General features: G+C 33.7%; 4 protein-coding genes and 4 non-coding genes across 13 annotated transcripts; 4 read left to right on the top strand and 4 right to left on the bottom strand.

The window, feature by feature from the left end:
• Nucleotides 1-258: 258 nt before the first annotated feature.
• Nucleotides 259-982, bottom strand: LOC109126240 (uncharacterized). Its single transcript, XM_019229458.2, has 3 exons — nt 743-982; nt 604-665; nt 259-485 (listed from the first exon to the last, which is right to left on the bottom strand). The coding sequence occupies exons 1-3, from the start codon at nt 834-836 to the stop codon at nt 357-359; spliced, it is 285 nt and encodes a 94-aa protein (XP_019085003.1). The 5' UTR covers nt 837-982; the 3' UTR covers nt 259-356.
• A 115-nt stretch (nt 983-1097) lies between these two features.
• Nucleotides 1098-3935, bottom strand: LOC104713083 (agamous-like MADS-box protein AGL65). 6 transcript variants are annotated; one of them, XR_015565038.1, is made up of 12 exons: nt 3529-3742; nt 3094-3279; nt 2922-2981; nt 2817-2835; nt 2660-2727; nt 2534-2555; nt 2389-2450; nt 2191-2287; nt 2056-2106; nt 1852-1899; nt 1401-1773; nt 1098-1327 (listed from the first exon to the last, which is right to left on the bottom strand). XR_015565038.1 is itself a non-coding variant. In XM_010430128.3 (12 exons), exons 2-12 carry the CDS (start codon nt 3276-3278, stop codon nt 1316-1318), a joined length of 1077 nt encoding a protein of 358 aa, XP_010428430.1. In that variant the 5' UTR covers nt 3279; nt 3529-3935; the 3' UTR covers nt 1098-1315. The 6 variants fall into 6 exon arrangements, 5 of the variants coding, with proteins under 5 accessions (XP_010428430.1, XP_010428431.1, XP_087319861.1 ...); XM_010430128.3 differs by having other exon boundaries at nt 1852-1979; nt 3529-3935; XM_010430129.3 differs by having other exon boundaries at nt 1852-1979; nt 2540-2555.
• Nucleotides 3936-3945: 10 nt separating this feature from the next.
• LOC147939197 (small nucleolar RNA Z267) lies at nt 3946-4020 on the top strand. Its single transcript, XR_015567708.1, has one exon. It is a non-coding gene; the product is annotated as a small nucleolar RNA Z267 (small nucleolar RNA).
• Nucleotides 4021-4138: 118 nt separating this feature from the next.
• Nucleotides 4139-4233, top strand: LOC147939196 (small nucleolar RNA R44/J54/Z268 family). Its single transcript, XR_015567724.1, has one exon. It is a non-coding gene; the product is annotated as a small nucleolar RNA R44/J54/Z268 family (small nucleolar RNA).
• Nucleotides 4234-4318: 85 nt separating this feature from the next.
• Nucleotides 4319-4417, top strand: LOC147939195 (small nucleolar RNA snoR17). The gene has a single exon (XR_015567727.1). It is a non-coding gene; the product is annotated as a small nucleolar RNA snoR17 (small nucleolar RNA).
• Nucleotides 4418-4991: 574 nt separating this feature from the next.
• LOC104713082 (protein ROH1D) lies at nt 4992-6767 on the bottom strand. Its single transcript, XR_015565037.1, has one exon. It is a non-coding gene; the product is annotated as a protein ROH1D (transcript).
• A 1823-nt stretch (nt 6768-8590) lies between these two features.
• Nucleotides 8591-10064, top strand: LOC104713081 (2-hydroxy-palmitic acid dioxygenase MPO1-like). Its single transcript, XM_010430126.3, has 4 exons — nt 8591-9060; nt 9442-9504; nt 9621-9692; nt 9793-10064. Exons 1-4 carry the CDS (start codon nt 8695-8697, stop codon nt 9907-9909), a joined length of 618 nt encoding a protein of 205 aa, XP_010428428.1. The 5' UTR covers nt 8591-8694; the 3' UTR covers nt 9910-10064.
• A 2240-nt stretch (nt 10065-12304) lies between these two features.
• Nucleotides 12305-14669, bottom strand: LOC104713080 (transcription factor MYB34-like). The gene is made up of 3 exons (XM_010430125.2): nt 14239-14669; nt 13227-13356; nt 12305-13100 (listed from the first exon to the last, which is right to left on the bottom strand). The coding sequence occupies exons 1-3, from the start codon at nt 14369-14371 to the stop codon at nt 12527-12529; spliced, it is 837 nt and encodes a 278-aa protein (XP_010428427.2). The 5' UTR covers nt 14372-14669; the 3' UTR covers nt 12305-12526.
• Between the last annotated feature and the right edge of the window lie 3741 nt (nt 14670-18410).

Here is an 18410-nt window from a genome sequence, read left to right as displayed (position 1 = left end):
TTAAATAATCATGTGGAAAAAGATTACGTAAAAGATAATAAAAATGTTAACAAAAATGGCATATTTAAAACAGTGCAAGGGGGGAAAGCAGAGCAAAACCTTTTTGTGTATCAGTGGATGACCTAACCTGAGCTAAGTTAATGGTGGGACTTTTTATTTTAAAATGTCAAAAAATTTGAGTCTTAACCTTTTTACACATGGGTTTAAATGTTTAATAAAGTTTGAGTGTTATCAAATATTTGATATCTTCACATAGCCTTTTAGATTAAGATTCCATTGTCTTAAAACTTGATACATATCATATAAAAAGATTATTACAATATATTTAGAAGCTAGAATTAACAAGAAATTTGGAATTAGCATTCAGAACAGTGAGGAGTGTGGCGGTTGTTAGCACCTGATCCTGGATAATCGTTAATCTCTTCAACGTCCATCATCATCCTCCTTGTCCTTGTTCTTCTCTTAGGATCAGTTTCAGTGCGTCTCTATAAAAACATGAAACATCCAGACAAGAATTATCAAGAACAAGAATCAAAATAAAAAACAGACTTGATCTTTGCTCACATTGTTTGTGCGTCAGTGTGTGTGGAGTAGAATTCTTACCAGTTGGCTAATCTGATTAAACTCATGTCCTTTGGTTTCAAGGTCTGTTAACTTCTCAGTTCCTACATTAACCAAGAAATTAAAACAAGAACAAAAAACTTGAGGACTTGAGCAAATAGAAAGAGAGAGATATACACACTTGCAGTGATCAGAACAGGCTTCCATGAGATCATGAGGTAAAGAAGAGCTAAAACCAACAACATTTGAAAACGAAACACTTGTCTTCTTGCCATCTACACCTTCCCTTAAAAGACACAAGATATGTTCGGTTTCTTGCTCTGTTCTTAAAGTACAGCTTTGTCGAATTTATACCAGAGAAAACCCTGTGTGCTCTTCTTCTGGATCTATAGCATTATCGTGGAAGAAGATATCGATATTAAAGAAAAGAAGATTGTGCAAATTTTCTCATTTTCTTTACATCTCTACCGTTGATTGTGGAATTAAACCTTTTGAGTTGGAGACATCACAAGATGCTCATCAAATTAAAACACTTCTTTTTTTTAAGTACTAGTGTTGTATTATTTAATACACTGAGACACACACATAGATATACACAAATCTGCTGAATATCATGTACGTGTACACACATACGCAGACATGTACGCTATAGTATACATATACACACAAAGACTTGTATGTACATTGCTACAGTAACTCAAAACTAATCTTTGATCACAAGACAGAGATATTATTACTCATGACCTCTTCCGAGTCAATCTGATTGCTGCAAAATAAAGAAACATAAGATTAGTTTCTGGAATTTGACTGTGTCTAAAGCAATTTAACTGTGCACTAACCTGATTGTTATCAGAGTGGTCAAACACTGGGTTACTACAAGTTTGATGATGATCAGTAGCAGCAAACACTGGTTGATCAGGGGATTGGAAGCTGTTGCTAACAGGATACATAGAGAGATCTTGTTGGAAGTTAAACTCAAAACCTGATTGTAACTTCTTCTCTTCTTGCATACCAAATTGTGTAAGATATGAATACTCTTTGCCGAGTTGCAGACTCGAGCAGCTGTTTCCGTTTAGTTCGTTTAACACATTGCCTTCTTCTCTTAAGCGGTCAAATTGTTGTTCAAGGTTGCAATTCTGATCTTCTTGAATTCTAGACTCGCAGAAGCTTGAGTAAACCGGAAGTGATGCAGTTGCAGTATGTTCCATCTCACTGTAGATCATAAATATTTGAAATGAGTAGAACATACAGCTCCAAAGCATACCTTAAGTGAATTAACAGTTGACTCACCAATGAGGAAGAAAACTTGAGTCAGCAGGTATGATCATTTGTTGGTAACTGTAATCAGGAAGCCATGAGATTAAATGATTTTCTTGAATGCCATTTACTACCAAAGGTGATGATATCCCACTATGAAACTGCATTAGAAGGTTTGGTCTGGTTCAGGAATGTGAGAGAGAAGAGAGGGGGACAAGTGTCATAACTTACACTAACCTGTGTTGTTGTACATTCTACTAATAACAGTTGATTCTTTCTGAAATGTTCCTGCAAGGCAAAAGCTGCTTCCATTACTAACTCTTAACATTTTCATATATGTTTGTCATCAAGTCATATACTACCATTACATACCTTGTGAATCTGAACTCTTTCAATAGAATTTCCTAATGATACCCCTAAATGCTCCAGATGCTCGATGTTTTCAGTTCTAACAATATCTGTCCAACGGCTGAAAACACACACGACAGAAGAAGATTCAATATGAATCTATCACAATCTTAAAACAGTATTAAAAACGGTATTTAAAACAGTAAAGCTCCAAAGTTCCACCTCAGTCTCTTGTGACACTCCATAACCTGAGCTTGAAAAAACGCTACTTGGTTAGTCAGAACCTGTTCATGAAATGTTCAAATACAGTCTTTTAGCAGTCAAAAGTCACGAGCATATTCAGGAGAAACATTCGTTGATCCATCACCTTTACCTCAATAGTTTGATTCCTGCAGGATAAACCAAGGACCACAGTTCAAGTGTTTTACAAAGGGATAATAGTGACAAATAATTAACCGAACTTACGATTACATAGAACTTATCAATAAAGTACCTTGCACCTAAGAAGACCTCATTTATATTACCATCATGATCCAGTTTCATAAAAGTCTTCTTGAGGGACTATACAATAGGTCGATGTTTCAGCTCAATATGTTTCCCAAATCAATAACCAATATGAAAAAGGAAGTGAGATCCAATGAAGTCTGTACCTCAAGGCTCTCCAGTTTTCTGTTATGATCAAAAGAAAAGCTATCAGTTTTACAACACAACTACATCAAGATCAAAGTCTAAATGTGCTTGAGAGTTGCATATACCGTTTTGACCTTTCTTGAGGAGTCAACTGCGCAAACTTGGAAATAACATCTCCAATACATCTGCATAAACAAGAAACAAATGAATGAACTTGTCAAGATTCAGGTGAATTTCCCTCAGGCAAGATCAAAGAACAATGACATACATGATCCACTTGAGTATCCAATTATATACCTATGATGTCCATGTAACGCGGTAGGCCTTCCGGTAGGAGAAAACATAAGAAGAACAATATCAATATCACACAATACAGACAACTCTCTGGCTTTCTTCAAAATCCCACTTCGTCTCTTCGAGTATGTGTTTTGCCTGTTGCTACTGCTCTCTAACCGCTTTATCATCAGCTTAACCCTTCCCATTCTGCAAATCCAAACTTCATCACATCTAACACAGTTTCACATAAGACAAGACTCCCTAAATCCGAAATTGGCTTAACCCATCAAAAGAAAAATCTATCCTTTAAGACGAGATCAAAGAGAGCATTAATATATATAGGAAAGATAAAGTCTTTAAAACAAATAGAAACAGAGGATTAAGGATTTGTTCTCTTGGAAACAACAAACGAATTTAAAAGAACATGAACAAGCAGACTATAACCATTGGAACAACCTTCGATTTCGCAGGGAAAACTTTAAGACGTCGACCAACGGAACAGTGTGCTCTCTCTGCTCTGCGTAGAGGGAAGATAAGGAAGACTGTGTGTAATCAATGAGGCTGTCTTTTACTTTTACAATTTTATTCGGCCATTAGTTTGTATTATGGGCCAATTCATATTTTGACACAAGCCCAGTCAATATCTTTTGAGTTCCTTCTTTTTTACCCTAATTTTCGCCGCCTCTGCTTATCTATTTAAAGCCATTGTGATTCCTTGGAGACATATTAGAGCCACATCTCTTGAAACCCTAGTCTTGTATCTCTGTTTATTCTCTTTATCATTCGAGGGCGTTTTAAAAGATTCAATTTTTTTTTTTTTGTGTTGATGTTGTTTCTGTTTTATTGTTGCTGTTTGGTCTGATGCCTTGATTGATGTTGCCTGTGATGGTGTTAAATATACTTTGAGAGCTATGTCTCTAGGAAAACAAACCAACTCTGAGGCTATTTCGATCTTTTTTTTTTTGTTCTCTCTAGTAATGAGTTGAATTCGTTTGTGTTTACTTTAGGTTTACATTAGTTTATGTAGGTGTTGTTCTTGTTTGTTTTGTTTTAGAGGTTAAGTGTGAGTGCAGATGATGATAAAAAGACAGGGACATCAGATTCTCCTTTTGGAGAAATAGAATGATGAGTAAGTCTAGATGGGAATCTCTCTGATGCATTTGCCTAAACCTAACCTATTTTTTAAAAAGTGTTTTTGAATGTTTTGGTTATGCCGGTGATGTATATATGTGTTTTCATCAGATTTTTCAGTGATGAATTACATCACAGTTGTCACTACCTCTGAGGCATTATTTTCAAGGTTTTTTATTGTTTTTGTTTACCTACATTTAGAGAAAGCCTGATGATTGCATCTAAGAACGGAGATATGAATGGTTGTTTTGTTGTAGCCTAATGTTTGTATTGGGCTCCAAAACTTTTCCCAATGTAATCATCTTGCTTAACTGTATATGAAGGCCACCTCATCTGTATTCTGTTTCACATTTTGTAGCTTTGTTCTTGGTTTCTTTTTCTTTTTTTCTGCAGGAGGACGTATCCAGCTGAGGAGTTGAAGCTTCCCATTACGAAGATTTATAAATTATTGACCTTTTTCAGAATATAAAAGCATGTATAGTTTGTATCTGATACTTTCTGACTGTGTTTCTACATGTATAATAAAGGAAAAAGGATGCTCAGCTACACTTCGTGTATAGCTCAATACATGACCAAACATCTCAACTTTAAAAATGTATTGTCAACTACACCACCATCGAATATATTTAGTCAACGCCGGATTCTGATAAATAGTTTACCAAAATAAAATGATCATGATGTTGGGTGTAGCTCACTATCTTTTTTTCTATAATAAATGTTCGAAGAATTGCTACTATTCTATCTGTTCTTCAGTTTATAATCAAAAGAGGCAACATATTAACCAAATATGCAATAAAAAGCGAACTTTTAATTGGATTATAATTTCCGTTCCTTTTTGGAATGGAACCAAATACATAAAATTAACAATCTTTGGCAAGAAAATTTTACATAGCAAAAGATTGTAAAAATGAAGTTTTTCTCTATGAAACATTCAGACAATCAATTCCACAATTGATAAACAAACATAGTTTGAATTTGTCCAGATTTTATACTTGTACAAAAACCCCTTTCACTAAAACATCATTCTGAACCGTGATGCTTTCCGACAGAATCAAGACCTTCTGTTCTGCTCCTTACAATCCTATGAAACACTTCCCTCACTTTCTTTTCAAACGGATCCAAACCATTCTTCAAAGCTTGTTGAAGCTTCCCCAATTCCTCAACCCTCTCTCTCACTTCCATCTCTTTCTCATCAGACAAAGGAAACTGAACAACAGAATCAACCAAATCATTCATCAACCTTGAGCTCCTCTCAAACTGATGTATCTCTTTCAACAACCCACAAGTGTTCTTCCTCTCTCTCTTCTTCGATTCCTCAATGATCCTATCGTGCAACGACATCAAAGACCCTCCCCACGGGTAGTTCCTAGGAACATTGAAATGCACTTGCAAGCCTCTGTCTTGACAAGGAATCGCTGCCACAAGCGCCCACATCACAAACAACAAAATCGAAGTCATTGTATAAACAGGAACAACGAGACCATTAGTTGCAGTAACGTCACTAGCTCGAGGAGTAGCGAGATTGTTCCCAATAGCTTGTAACTGCTTTGAAGCTGACCATGATCTCGAAACGCTCCAAGAAAGCGATCTGAAATGCCCGATGGTTTTGTGGTGAAGATGTTGTTCCTTGTTCCTCCCAAACGAACGGTTACGATGCTGAGACGAAACAGAGCTCGAAGACGAATCTTTCTCATCAAGCATACCGATAGCTAACTCAATCAAAGTCTTCCTCGCACGACGAAACTGACCTTCACCGAGAGGTCTCTGGCTACTGCTTCCTCCACTTCCACCTCCACCACCGGTGTTGTTGTTAAAAGCACAGATTACGATCTCGATCAGCTTCTGCCATTGACGGATCTGTTCAACACCGTCACGGATCGCGTTACAGACATCGAGAGCTTTCACGCTTCTCTCGAAGTAATCAGAAACCAATCGATCCATCGGTGGTTTAGTAATCATCGAACGGTGGTTGATGAGGATGACACGAAACTCTTCTTGACAAGAGAGAAACGAATCAAGAAGCTTCCCGACCCATTCGAGAGACAAGAGATCTTCAGAACCAGAGGCATTGAGATTGATAAACCTCTCAGCGACTTTTCTCTGGAAAGAATCCAACTCCGCCTCCATCTCAGTCAACTCGCCGCGGGCCGAGTCAACAGAGTTCACAGCTGAGTCACGCCGTAGATTCAGTAATGACCTCCCGAATGATCTTTGGTATTCCGTCGCTGGCATCCTCAAAAAAAAAACAAAACCCAGATGATGATTGATGAAAAAATGTGAGATTGATGATAAATCAAAACAGAGAGAAAATTCTCATTCCCCTAAAAAAAAATAAAAATCGTTCCTTTTTTTTTGTGGGATTTTAGGACAGAGAGAGAGAGAGAGAGAGTGATGATAAAAATTAATAAAAACCATAATAAAGATCTCTTGGCTTTTTATATATCGAGAGACAATTTTTTGACCGCGTCTTTTTTTTTCTTTTTTTAATTTTCGATAAATATGGAAAAATGGGATTTATTTTTAAAAAGTTAGATAACATTCCAACAACGATAAAGATCTTTTTTGTCTATTTTGTTTATTTATAAATTTGGTTCTAATTATATAAAATTTACTCGTCCGAAACACGCAGCTAACACGTCAAGCGTATATAAACCCAAGTGTAGGAACATTACTATTATAAAGAAAAAATCTCAGCCGTTGGATGAAGAAGTGGGAAGACATAAACATATGGCTGTGAGTGTGAGAGACGAGGGACATGACAGCACGTGAAGAAACGGAGGCCACGTGGCGAGACGTGAGTTGGGGAAGTGTGACGGAGAAGGCGTCAATGTAACAGCTTAGTCTTAGTTGGCGCGTCATAGAGACTTGGTCCCGTTTTATTATTCCTCTTTCTAGAAACCTTAAGCCCAAGGACAATTTGCTGACTTGTTTTTATCTTATTCGCTAAAGACGAAAAACAAAAATCAAGGAGCAAGTCAATTTTAATTTTGAGCACTACTATTTCTTGGTTGATAATTTGTATATTTTATAACTATATAAAAAGCTTATTTGTTGTTAGTAGAATAGTAGACTATTACTAAATTACAAATGGATACATTAATAATTTAATATGATGTGTTTCAAAAGTTGAGAATCATGTTTGAACCGATCTTTTAAGTTTTTTGAACGATAGCATTTGCATTTTATATCTTTAATTAATTAATACAAGACGTAAGATGCACACTACACTAGTTAGACTCTAAAATACTAATATCATTTTAAAAATAAGCAAATTATGTAATACGTATAGGATATTCCTCTGTCTATTCTGTAAATCCCCAATATCTGGAAATCGTACCTAATTTGAATTATTAAGTCATACTACTACTATGAATCTTTTTTATATAGTACAAAAAAAGAGTGAATAATGATTATATATAAAAAAAAGTATAGCACGTGTGAATTACAAGTTTCAAGAGACATAGAACGATGGAAGTCGTCATTAAGGAAAATTATAAAACAAAGAATATGACAGACAAACTCTCCTTTGGGTTTTGACTATTTCTTGATATTTGCATCTAATCTTTTTGCCCGAGAAAAAAGTTCCAGAATTTAAATTAGAATATAAGTTTTCCACACTGATATGATCCGAACCAAATTATGTAAAGGTTGTAAGAAAATCTTTAATAAATTTTTATTTTTGTGTCGAACTAAGAAAGCATGCATCTTAATTTTGTAACTATATAACTACATATACATGCATGTATTAATAATGTCTATTTGTAAGTCGTGACCACCAAACACACTACGAATGAAAACGTATCCAAACTTTTAAAATATCACATTCCAACCTGATAGATGGGTGGGTAAATCGTATATTTTGGTCACAAAAAGATTGGTTTTAGATGAAATAAATTAAAAGACTAATCTTAGATCGAGATTAAAGGGCGTGGTCCAGGGTTTAGAAGGCAATGGTCACAAATCACAATATATGAAGTAGATAGCTGCATCCATCATCACTCGTTTATTTTAACACATCAAATCTATTGGTTTCGTAATGAATATATTGGTTGATGGGATCTGGATATGACGGCACTCGTACCAACCTTCGTCATTTATTTGTTCATAGTTGTTGCTTTTTTTTTTCATTACTAATCTCTAAAGGTAGAATGGTAACATGCATGATAATTGATAATTTTGTGTTTTGAAAGAGTTTTACTTACCACGTGATGAAATGCATACATATCTTATTGGTTTTACTATTTACCACGTGAAAATATCAACCGCAGTGCTGCTTATTTCACATGGTCAGCTCAACGATCACCTCCATAAAGCGTAAGTTAGTTAGTAATTGTATAGGCGCATTTTAGCGTATTCTGATGTGACGCAACTGCTAAAGTAAACGCCAGTAATCGGAAAAGTCTTCTCCTTTCGTCTTCTTCCGATCCTCCAAGAAAGTCTCACACGCAAGTTTTGAGAGAGAATAATATCATCAAAGAACACTAAAAAATCATGAGAAAACGAATCGGATTGCTCGATCTTGAGAAGCATTTCGCCTTCTACGGAGCTTATCACAGCAATCCAATCAACATCATAATCCACACTCTGTTCGTATGGCCAAACGTCTTCGCCACTCTCCTTTTCCTCTACTCCTCAACGCCACCGGCTCTAGATCACTCCCAATTAGGGTTCCTCAAATCGTTGACCTTTGACGGTGTCTTGCGCTTGGACATTGGGTTTACTCTCACTGTGATTTACTCTGTTTTTTACATCTGTCTGGATAAGAAATCTGGTGTTTTAGCAGCTCTGTTATGTTTCTCTTGTTGGATTGGATCCAGCTTCCTTGCAGCTCGACTTGGACATTCCTTAACCTTAAAGGTTAGCTCTTTTTTTTCTTCAGTTATCAGAAAAGGTTTCACCTTTGTAACGCATCTTTGTTTGTTTTTACTCTTGTCAGCACTTTTGCTCATATTGATTTATGATTGTGATGTTTCTGTCGAGTTCTTGTTTTCTCTGTTTGGTGTTCGTTCATGTATATGATGATGATGTAACGTCAGTGTCTCGCTTCCAAAACATTAATGATCATCTGTCTGGATATATAATGTGGTGGTCCTTTCAAGATTCTCATGATTAGAAAACCTCTAAATTCAACATGTCTGCATCATCACTTGTGTTCAAAAAACAAAGTTGCGTTTTTTTGCTTCTTTTTTTTTTGTATTATACGGGTTATATCTTTCGTAATCTGACTTGCTTTCTCAGGTTGGGATAGCTTCTCAGCTTTTATGTTGGATTGGTCAGTTCCTTGGTCACGGCTTGTTTGAGGTAATAATAAACTTACTTTATTTGTTTAGAAGAAAGAAAAAAAAAAAAGCATTTGTTATGATTCTCCTTTGCAGAAGAAACTTAACTAACTAAACAGAACTTAATTCTACTCCAAGAAACGAGCTCCTGCACTTTTAGACAACCTAGTCCAAGCTTTTCTAATGGGTCCTTTCTTCGTGTTGCTCGAGGTGTTAATGTCTTTTCTTCTTCTTTTTGTTATGTTCTTTCCTTTCACGGAAGTGATTAATCACAATGGATTTGAATGAAAAAAAAAAAAAAAAAAAACAGGTGTTGCAGTCTGTTTTTGGGTACGAGCCATACTCTGGGTTTAAAGCACGCGTCGACTCCAAGATCAAGAGTGAAATCAAAGAATGGAGAGAGAAGAAGCAGAAGAAGATCACTTAATTGTCATTCTGATTCGAAAACTGTTGCCTTCTCTTCATGATCATATGAAATCTCAAGCACACAAACATAAAAAGCTCCATGGACCAATTAACTTTTTGTTATATGAGCCTCAGGCCCAGCCCATTAACTAATGCAAAAGTCATTGCATAGATAAAGAATCTTCCATGTACAGAGTAGATTGAAATAGTGTCATTCGAGATAAGAAACAGATGGGATAGGAATAACAGATATAGATAACACAAGAATCGAGAGACTTGTCTGTCAGAATGGTACGAATAGAAAAAAAAAAACAAAACAAAAGGTTTCGATTTTGATTTTTGTATGACTTTCACTCAACTCTTTTGAACTGAACCACACACAGAAACAACAACAAAAGTTAAAGTAGTTAAAGTGAACACCTGAATAATAATTAAAAGAAAGAAAAAAAAAACTGAAAAAGTTTTAACCTTTTCCGTCTGTTTGTCACAAACTCACAAAGTAAACAAGTTAACAAACATTTGATGCATGTTTGGGTCTGAAATGAATCGAGGGAATAAAAAATTAGGACCCCATTATCACTGAAAAGGATGATGAGAATCAATTATTACAATGTCATCCATTTTGACCCCACGAAACCAAGAATCTTGTTAGGAAAAATAATAATAAAATTCAACTTAATAACAGATATATATATATATATATATATTTATATATATATTTGGATGTCTATATAAAAATAGAACCAATGTCATTGTTTTTTTAACTTAATTTCCTGAAACTGTATTATGATTAATTGATTATATAATAAGTCATATCTTTTATATGTGTAAAAAACGATCGTACGAAAAACTGTAATCCTTATAATGAAAAAAGTCCAAACTAAGAATGGACCAGCGACAATAAATTTTGCACATGCCTTAGGAAATACTCCCTCTGTATCAGAATACTTGATTTTCTAGAATTTTTTCTTGTATCACAAAGGATGATTTTCTGTATACTTTTATCAATTAATACTAAGAAATTACAAATTTCAAAAATCATTAAATGAGAATTTAAAAATTTGATGAAATACTATTAGTTAATAATTATAAAAATATGTTATTATAAATGAAGAATACATTTATTGCTAAACATTAAATATTTTTCTTAATTCATGTAAAAATTCTAGAACATCAAGTATTATGATACAGAGGGAGTATTCCGTAAATGAGCGCGTGACAAAAACTGTTTGTACTTGAAATTATTGTTATTAAATCTAATTCTAATTGGCACAACAAACCGTGCAAAAAAATTGCCACAAATAGGAACCAGAAGAAACATTATGAGGTGTATTCAAACCGTGATTTGGGAGAATTTGATGGGATTTAAGAAATTTAGAATTTTGATAGATTTTAAGGAAGTTCATATGATTTTCTGTAAAAAAATTTCAAATCCCACCTAAAACCATGAAATTTGGATTTCTGTATTTTGAACTAAACAAATCCTCCAGAATCCTAAAAATTATTAAAATCCTAATCTACAAAACTGTTTTGAATAACAGTGGATTTTAAAGTAGATTTTTAAATCATCAATTCAATAACAAAGGATTTTAATGGATTTTAAAGTAGATTTTTAAATCATCAGTTCAATAACAGTGAATTTTAATAGACTTTTTAAAATCCATGATTGAATAACATAGAATTTGTAAATTTCATACAAATCATTTAAAATGTCAAGTTGAATACACCCTATTTTACGATCAATAACTGAAACACGCGCGTGTCCCATGTGTAAACCACGTATAATTTGATTTTGTGCATAGCTGTCAACGGAGTAAAACACTTTTGTTATGATTGCTCATGTGACAAACAAATCTTGATATCTGGATTATCATTTGGGAATCTATATTGGATCCGTCCTTTAATAAAGTAAGTAACAAAGCTTAGTTGACATTGTTGATACTAATTAGAACATTGTTATATCACCATTGTCATGTTCTCGCATACGGATTTAAACTTAACAAAACAAAATTGTAGTATTAGAACTTTAATTATTTGTGCATATCCATATGCATTATGGATTCAAATCCGGTATAGTATATAAGAATCCAAGTTGCCTGAAGAATATTACAAACTAATTTATTAGTATAATAATTTACTGAACGAAAACGAAAGCAAAAGGTGTGAATGGCTAAATAACATTCTCTCATTACTTAGTTATTTAAAAGGTTTCTTCTATAGATGTCTGGTTTTTTTATGTTCTACTTAGATTGGTTTGATATCTGAAACTTTTTATAAAACACAAAATGATTTTAAGAAACTAAAGGAAACATGCCAGAATCATTACCATTACGTACGACAAAGCCTATAGGAACATAGTATTCGATAGGCTTTGTTTCACCAAAATGGCATGAAACCCTCACATATTTAGGCTCATAGGTGGAAAAAAAGTTAAAATAGGCTCATAGGCATGTGTTCGAGAGAACAGGAATCTCAGATCAAAGTAAGTTACAACAGTCAAAATTAAAGCTTTAAAAAAACATTGACTATGCATGTCATTTAAAGTACTAAAGGCAGTTGCTTTTTTTCAGACATCTCCACTGTCTCTGTCTCTCTCTCGTCACACTGAAGAAAGGTATTAATCAGACAAAATATGTGATTCAAAGGAGGAACAGGTCAAGCTGTTGAGTCTCATCGTAGAAATCAGACTCGTACAGAGTGTATTGATCAATTGTTGATGAGTAGTCATCAAAAGCCATGAAGCAAGGCGACGACGTCGTAGTAAGAGCAGCAGAGACATGATCACAAGGCAGTTCACGCATATTCAGCTTTTCATCAGTCTCCATGAAACAAGCAATCATTTCATCCTCTCCCATGCGTATCACCATCTTCTCTTCTTCTTCAATCTCGGCTTCTCTTGGTTGTTCAGACAATATCACAGTCTTCATCCTCTCGAGTCCGTGTCTTCTCGAGGAGATTCCAGTAGCGAGCTTGTTAAGAAGACGTGCTGAGCCAGTAGTAGAGGAAGAAGAGGAGGAAAAAGAAGAAGAACAAGGGCTCGGTATAGGAGACGACGTCGTTGAGGAGGAGGTGACATCGACCGTGGGGCTTTTTGGCTGATGGGTCATCGGATCGATCCCACTTTTAGCAAGTCTTTTTTTAAGACATGAGTTCCAATGGTTCTTTATGTCATTGTCTGTTCTGTTCGGCATTTGCTTAGCTATCGCTGCCCATCTTGTAATTTAAAAAAAATAAAAAAGAAGAAGACCATATTACTAAAATACTAACACAAGTTAATTACTACTAGTATTGATTTAGGGGGATTGGGTTGGTAGCATTTAATCACAATAATAATTTTACCTGTTACCAAGAAGAGCATGGTATTTAATGATTTCTTCTTCCTCCTGAGGAGTAAACTTGCCTCTTTTAATCCCTGGCCTCAAATAATTCAGCCATCTTAACCTACAACTCTTTCCACATCTTTGCAGACCTATTTTTTTATATAATGCATTTAAAATAAAAAATTTTATCAGATATTATTAACTCTAACATGGTAGCAAACAGAGAAGTTACAAAAACAAAAAAATTGAACCTTCTTTTCCATAAAATTAAAAAAAAAAAAAAAAGAGAGGAGTAAGCACACAATGAAATAAATTATCTGATACTGGCTCAAAAAGGATCATAATTTAAGAGATTTTACACACTTGTAAAAGATAATATATATAAATAATCAGAAGAAATAGGAACAAGGGAAAACACTTGGCTCTCATGGGTTTCCGTTTCACAGATTGCGTTTAGATATAATATCATCATTTCCATTTTCCACTCTGTCGAATCTGATCTATAGAAGGTTCTACAAATTTATGAAATATAATAGTCGGATAAAAATAATCTAGGACATTATTTTGTAATGCATACACAAATTTAACAATCAAAGGCTCGTAATTAATAAGATTATGATTGCAAAAACTATTTTCTGTAGATTTCATGTACTCTTTAATTTACTCCCCGGAAATAATACATATGTATATAATATAAATGTTCACAAAAACGATATATGGTTTTCTGTAATAAATCTCTTCAGAAGATAAATTATTGTGCATTAAAAAAAAAAGATTATTGTGCATATATATAAAAATCGAGAAAATTAGAACCAACCAAAAAGATAAAACATACTCAAAACAAAATCTACGGTCCAAGTCCGACAGAAACTGGGAATCTTACAAAGATCATCCTAACTATTTCAAAGCCCCTAACTTCCAAAGAGAAACAAACACTGACCGTACGTACACAATGTATTTAAGTAGCATAGTATATATAGAGACGACCGTACACAATGTATATGTAGCATGGTGTAAGTATAGATGCATACCGGCTCTTTTAGGCATTGAACCCCACTCGCCGAGACCATGTTCGTTGATGTAAGCCACAAGCTTCCGGTCTTCCTCCCCCGTCCACTCTCCTTTCCTCATCCCGTCAACGTCTAACCACGTCGTCCTCCCCATTGTTTTTGTTTGTTTTCTCTCTCTCGTGAACCACACGTATCACTTCTCCGGTCGATTTGAGTCTTCTTCTTCTTCCTTTTACTCAATCAGATTTGATGAGTCGTCTAAAGATAAGTGAATTGTTGTTAGTAATGATTTTTATATACTCTTCAGATTAGGAGACTTTTATTTATGTGAGGCTCTCTCTCACTCTCTCTCACTTATTTAGAAGTAGAATGGTCTTTTCCAAGAGTGTGGAATTATGGGTGTATATATATATAGTCCCTTCCATATTTTTATTTTTATTTTTATTCTTGATAAATTATTTCAACCGTTGGATTCTTATGTATGTGGACATCTTGATGGTGATATTTCCTTTTTCATTTCTTGATTCTTCTTTAATTTGTACGTTTTTTGTTGTTATTCTGAATATGCAATATGCATATTCCAAGAGGTTAAGTCACACATATATAGCGTATTCACATCACATGATACTAATGATCATTCCTTTTTTTTTTAATCTCTGTATTCGAACAATAATTATAAACATATTAACAATTTTTCCTGTTATGTGAACATCAGAGCAATAGTTGTTTATATAGTATTGTTTTGATTATTATATCGACTTCAAGTATTTACTGAATAAAGTACTTTTATTTATTTGAATGATACTGTGGGTTTAATTTGTGTCCTTCTCGTCCTACAACTTTCTCACTGTTTTAGGAATTATAAGCTAGTAATATATATTTGAAGCTTTTGATTGACCACAAAGAGTCAAAGACTAATATATATATATATATATATATTGTTTACTTAGCTAGAATTGTTACTTACGCTTGGATAATCCATCTTACAGCACGTCTAATTTAGTTTACACAAAACGTTTAGCACCATATATATATACTTTAGATTAAACGAATCGTTTGACATCTATAGCAACCTCAAGAAGCTCAAACAACCTAAGTATGACAAATGCTTTGGTCAAATAATTAATAAACCGCATACCAAAATTTATAGTACTCCGGTGTATAGATCAAATCTGTTCTCGTCATGATCCTTATCATGACCCAAGAGCGTGTGTGTTTAGTTTTTATAATAAACACCACATGTGTCAATTGTGGTTGATCTAGAATTCTAGATACTACTACTTGTTTGTTTGTTGTGATGAGAAATATACACCTCAATAGACAGACCAGTTCACATTGATGTCCTGAGAAACAACAGCCCTAAACAACTTATATTACATTTCGCTTTCTCTTTTTGTATGGTATTTTAATTGCTTAAGCACACGATTTGGAGGTAACGACTGTTGAAAAGGTGAACGTTATATGATACACGTTGGTGAATAACGAAGAAAGTGTACGTACTTTGGTAAGTGTGAAATCTGCAATTATGTGCAAGTATAAGTAGGACCTTAAATAGTAACAAATAATAAATGATTGAAAAACAGCATAATATTAACCTTTCTTTGTGGGGTTACGCGGAACTATATAAGTATTAAAGTTTAATATCTTGTTTTTTTTTTTTTTCCTAACAAATAAATTTATTACATTCACATTTACGAATTTACCTGAAAAATGATTCCTGTTTTGATGCATAAAGCAGAAAAAAAAAATATTTGAAAAGGGAAAATGGTCCATTCACTGTCAAATAACACTGTCCTCGTGTCGAGTCTTCATTTGTGAATATCTTTTCGCTTTGGTTTTGGTATATATTATATATTGACGTACGTAGCTCGTGGTCTCGTAGTTTTCATATTTTTCCAATACACACGTTGATATTATCTATGACTATGATTTTATTCTGATTTATTATGTTGATTTTCAAATGATTCCTCCTCTCTTTCCTTTAGACAAAAAACCAATAATGTTACTGAAAGTGGTGAATTGCTCTTTTACGAAAGCTACAAAACATATTAAGGTTGTGTGGTACCGTATCAGTTTTCCCAACTCGTCCCATAATTAACCCACCCACCCAATCCACGGTTTTTGGATATTCCGATTTATTATTTTCATGACTCTATAAAAGAAAATATATGGACAGTGAGACATCCTCCCATAGAGAATCTATCTTTTCAGAATTGTTATCTGCAAATTTGATGGGCTCCAAATGTTATTTGTTATACATCTTCCTCACTAACATTATCAGTGAGACAATTAGTATAACAATTTAAGCAGAAAGGTTTTTTTTTTAATTTATATCAGCATCATTTCATTACGCCTAATACGCCGTATCTTTTTGACTAAATAATGTGAACATGTCTTTCTCAAAAGTTTTTTTTTTTTTTTTTTTGCAATTCACACTTTGAAAGAAATGGTTATAGTAAAAATTAAAATTATCATGGAATAGTTTACAAATTGTTTGCACACAAAATTTTTTTGGATGTATCTTAGAAGTTAGAACCCAAGAACACAAGTTCGAAAGTTTAAACCGATACGCAGAGAACACAAGTTAGAAAACTAAAACTAAAAGAAGAGCTCTCAAACTCATCGGAAAAGTCGGAAGAAAACATTAAATATTAATTAAATTGTTTAAAAAATTAAAGAACTTGAAATATTTTCAAAACTTATTTTTGTTTTTTTATATTATAATCTATAATATGACATTGACTTTAGGGTAATAAAATTAATACGTTTTCCAAAAGACATGTTAAATATTAGAATTTTACGTAATAACGTAATAACTAAATCTATATAATTCATAGGGTGTTTCAATATAATTATTGTATATTTGATATCTCATGATGGGCCCTGCAACGGTTTCACTTCATGGGGACCTCTTGGGATGGTGTGGTCAGTGGTCACACACACAGAAAATCACACTCTAGTCTCTCTGCTACTGTGTGTAATATAGCTCTTGAATCCGCGTTCAAGAAAACGCGCATTTCTATTTGCCAAGAAATTTCACGTTTAAGTGGTTTTTAGATAATGGAATCATTCTAGCTCAATCGCGTCCCTGTCGTCGATTTTTTTTTTTTTTTTTTTTTTGTTTCTTTTGAAAAAATTGTCTTATCTTCATATCTTGTGATGTGTTAAACTTGTAATTTGTTGTTGTTGTTGTCGTTGTTGTTGTATATATGCAACTTATCTTTGCGAGTGACTCAACTATATGTGTTATATATACAACTTTTACATTAGCATCTACAACAACTTTAATTGCTACTATATATATATAGACGTCGATGATACTTATAGAGATAGGGAGAAGATTTATTTACACCTGCTCTTTTCCAAATAGACCATAGAAGCTGAGGTCCAAAATGTTGTTGGTTGATAGGAAAACCTCTCTAGCCTAATAATGATATTTGATGATAATATGAACTTGTATAGCGCTACAATTCCACTATGTAGGTGATCTAGGCAATATTTCCGACCCGAAGTCGTTGAACCGAACCCTACATAAGTTATGTAAAATTTGGTTTGATTTTAGTTTCTCCTCGAAAATTAATCGGTAGGGATTTGGATTTGATTCGGTAACCAGTTTTGGTTCGATTCCAAACCGGTTGGTTTCAATATGTCCTTATTTTACATAATCGAACTTTTGTTTGTTATAAAATTTGATTACATTCCGAATGGAGAACATCACACTAAAAGACCAAATTTAACACTTATGAACCAAATCAAGTTTTAACCCAAAAATTCAAACTGAGTTGATCGATTAACCAAATTTCCTAATGTCATCTATATCTACTAGCTAGCTACAACATAATCAAGTACCTAAATTTGAATTCGACATAATTGAAACAACATTTAAATCGTTAGAAATATCTTCTTTTGGTTAAAAATATATATATTCATTTTTGTATTCCCATTCAACGCCGCGTGATTGATCTATCGGAGTCTTAAAGATGATAAACACTCAAACAATTATATGTCAGGTTTGTAAATCCATCCATGTTTTCCCCTATTTCCACGTGCTTATATATATATATATATAAATAATTTGAATTCGTTTTGTTAAGTTTTTAAAATGATGTTGAAATTTCTCACACAGGACCATAACATTTACAACGATAAATATATAGTTTCTTGATATTTTCATTTAACAAAGAAAACAAAAA

Source organism: Camelina sativa, chromosome 9, assembly GCF_030686135.1.
Source record: "Camelina sativa cultivar CO46 ecotype springtype chromosome 9, ASM3068613v1".
NCBI lineage: Eukaryota > Viridiplantae > Streptophyta > Magnoliopsida > Brassicales > Brassicaceae > Camelina > Camelina sativa.
This window is presented reverse-complemented; position numbering and strand designations above follow the sequence as displayed.

What these genes read in the sequence shown, in the direction of transcription:
- LOC104713083 (XM_010430128.3), bottom strand. Translation starts at nt 3,278, where the DNA reads ATGGGAAGGGTTAAGCTGATGATAAAGCGGTTAGAGAGCAGTAGCAAC. An exon ending in GAGTGTCACAAGAGACTGAG is followed by an intron (nt 2,288 to 2,388) that starts GTGGAACTTTGG and finishes GTGTGTTTTCAG; the next exon opens with CCGTTGGACAGATATTGTTA. An exon ending in TCAAGTTTTCTTCCTCATTG is followed by an intron (nt 1,774 to 1,851) that starts GTGAGTCAACTG and finishes TATGATCTACAG; the next exon opens with TGAGATGGAACATACTGCAA.
- LOC104713080 (XM_010430125.2), bottom strand. Translation starts at nt 14,371, where the DNA reads ATGGGGAGGACGACGTGGTTAGACGTTGACGGGATGAGGAAAGGAGAG. An exon ending in TTCAATGCCTAAAAGAGCCG is followed by an intron (nt 13,357 to 14,238) that starts GTATGCATCTAT and finishes ATAAAAAAATAG; the next exon opens with GTCTGCAAAGATGTGGAAAG. An exon ending in CATGCTCTTCTTGGTAACAG is followed by an intron (nt 13,101 to 13,226) that starts GTAAAATTATTA and finishes TTAAATTACAAG; the next exon opens with ATGGGCAGCGATAGCTAAGC.
- LOC104713081 (XM_010430126.3), top strand. Translation starts at nt 8,695, where the DNA reads ATGAGAAAACGAATCGGATTGCTCGATCTTGAGAAGCATTTCGCCTTC. An exon ending in GACATTCCTTAACCTTAAAG is followed by an intron (nt 9,061 to 9,441) that starts GTTAGCTCTTTT and finishes TTGCTTTCTCAG; the next exon opens with GTTGGGATAGCTTCTCAGCT. An exon ending in TTGGTCACGGCTTGTTTGAG is followed by an intron (nt 9,505 to 9,620) that starts GTAATAATAAAC and finishes TTCTACTCCAAG; the next exon opens with AAACGAGCTCCTGCACTTTT.
- LOC109126240 (XM_019229458.2), bottom strand. Translation starts at nt 836, where the DNA reads ATGGCAAGAAGACAAGTGTTTCGTTTTCAAATGTTGTTGGTTTTAGCT. An exon ending in GCCTGTTCTGATCACTGCAA is followed by an intron (nt 666 to 742) that starts GTGTGTATATCT and finishes TGGTTAATGTAG; the next exon opens with GAACTGAGAAGTTAACAGAC. An exon ending in TTAATCAGATTAGCCAACTG is followed by an intron (nt 486 to 603) that starts GTAAGAATTCTA and finishes ATGTTTTTATAG; the next exon opens with AGACGCACTGAAACTGATCC.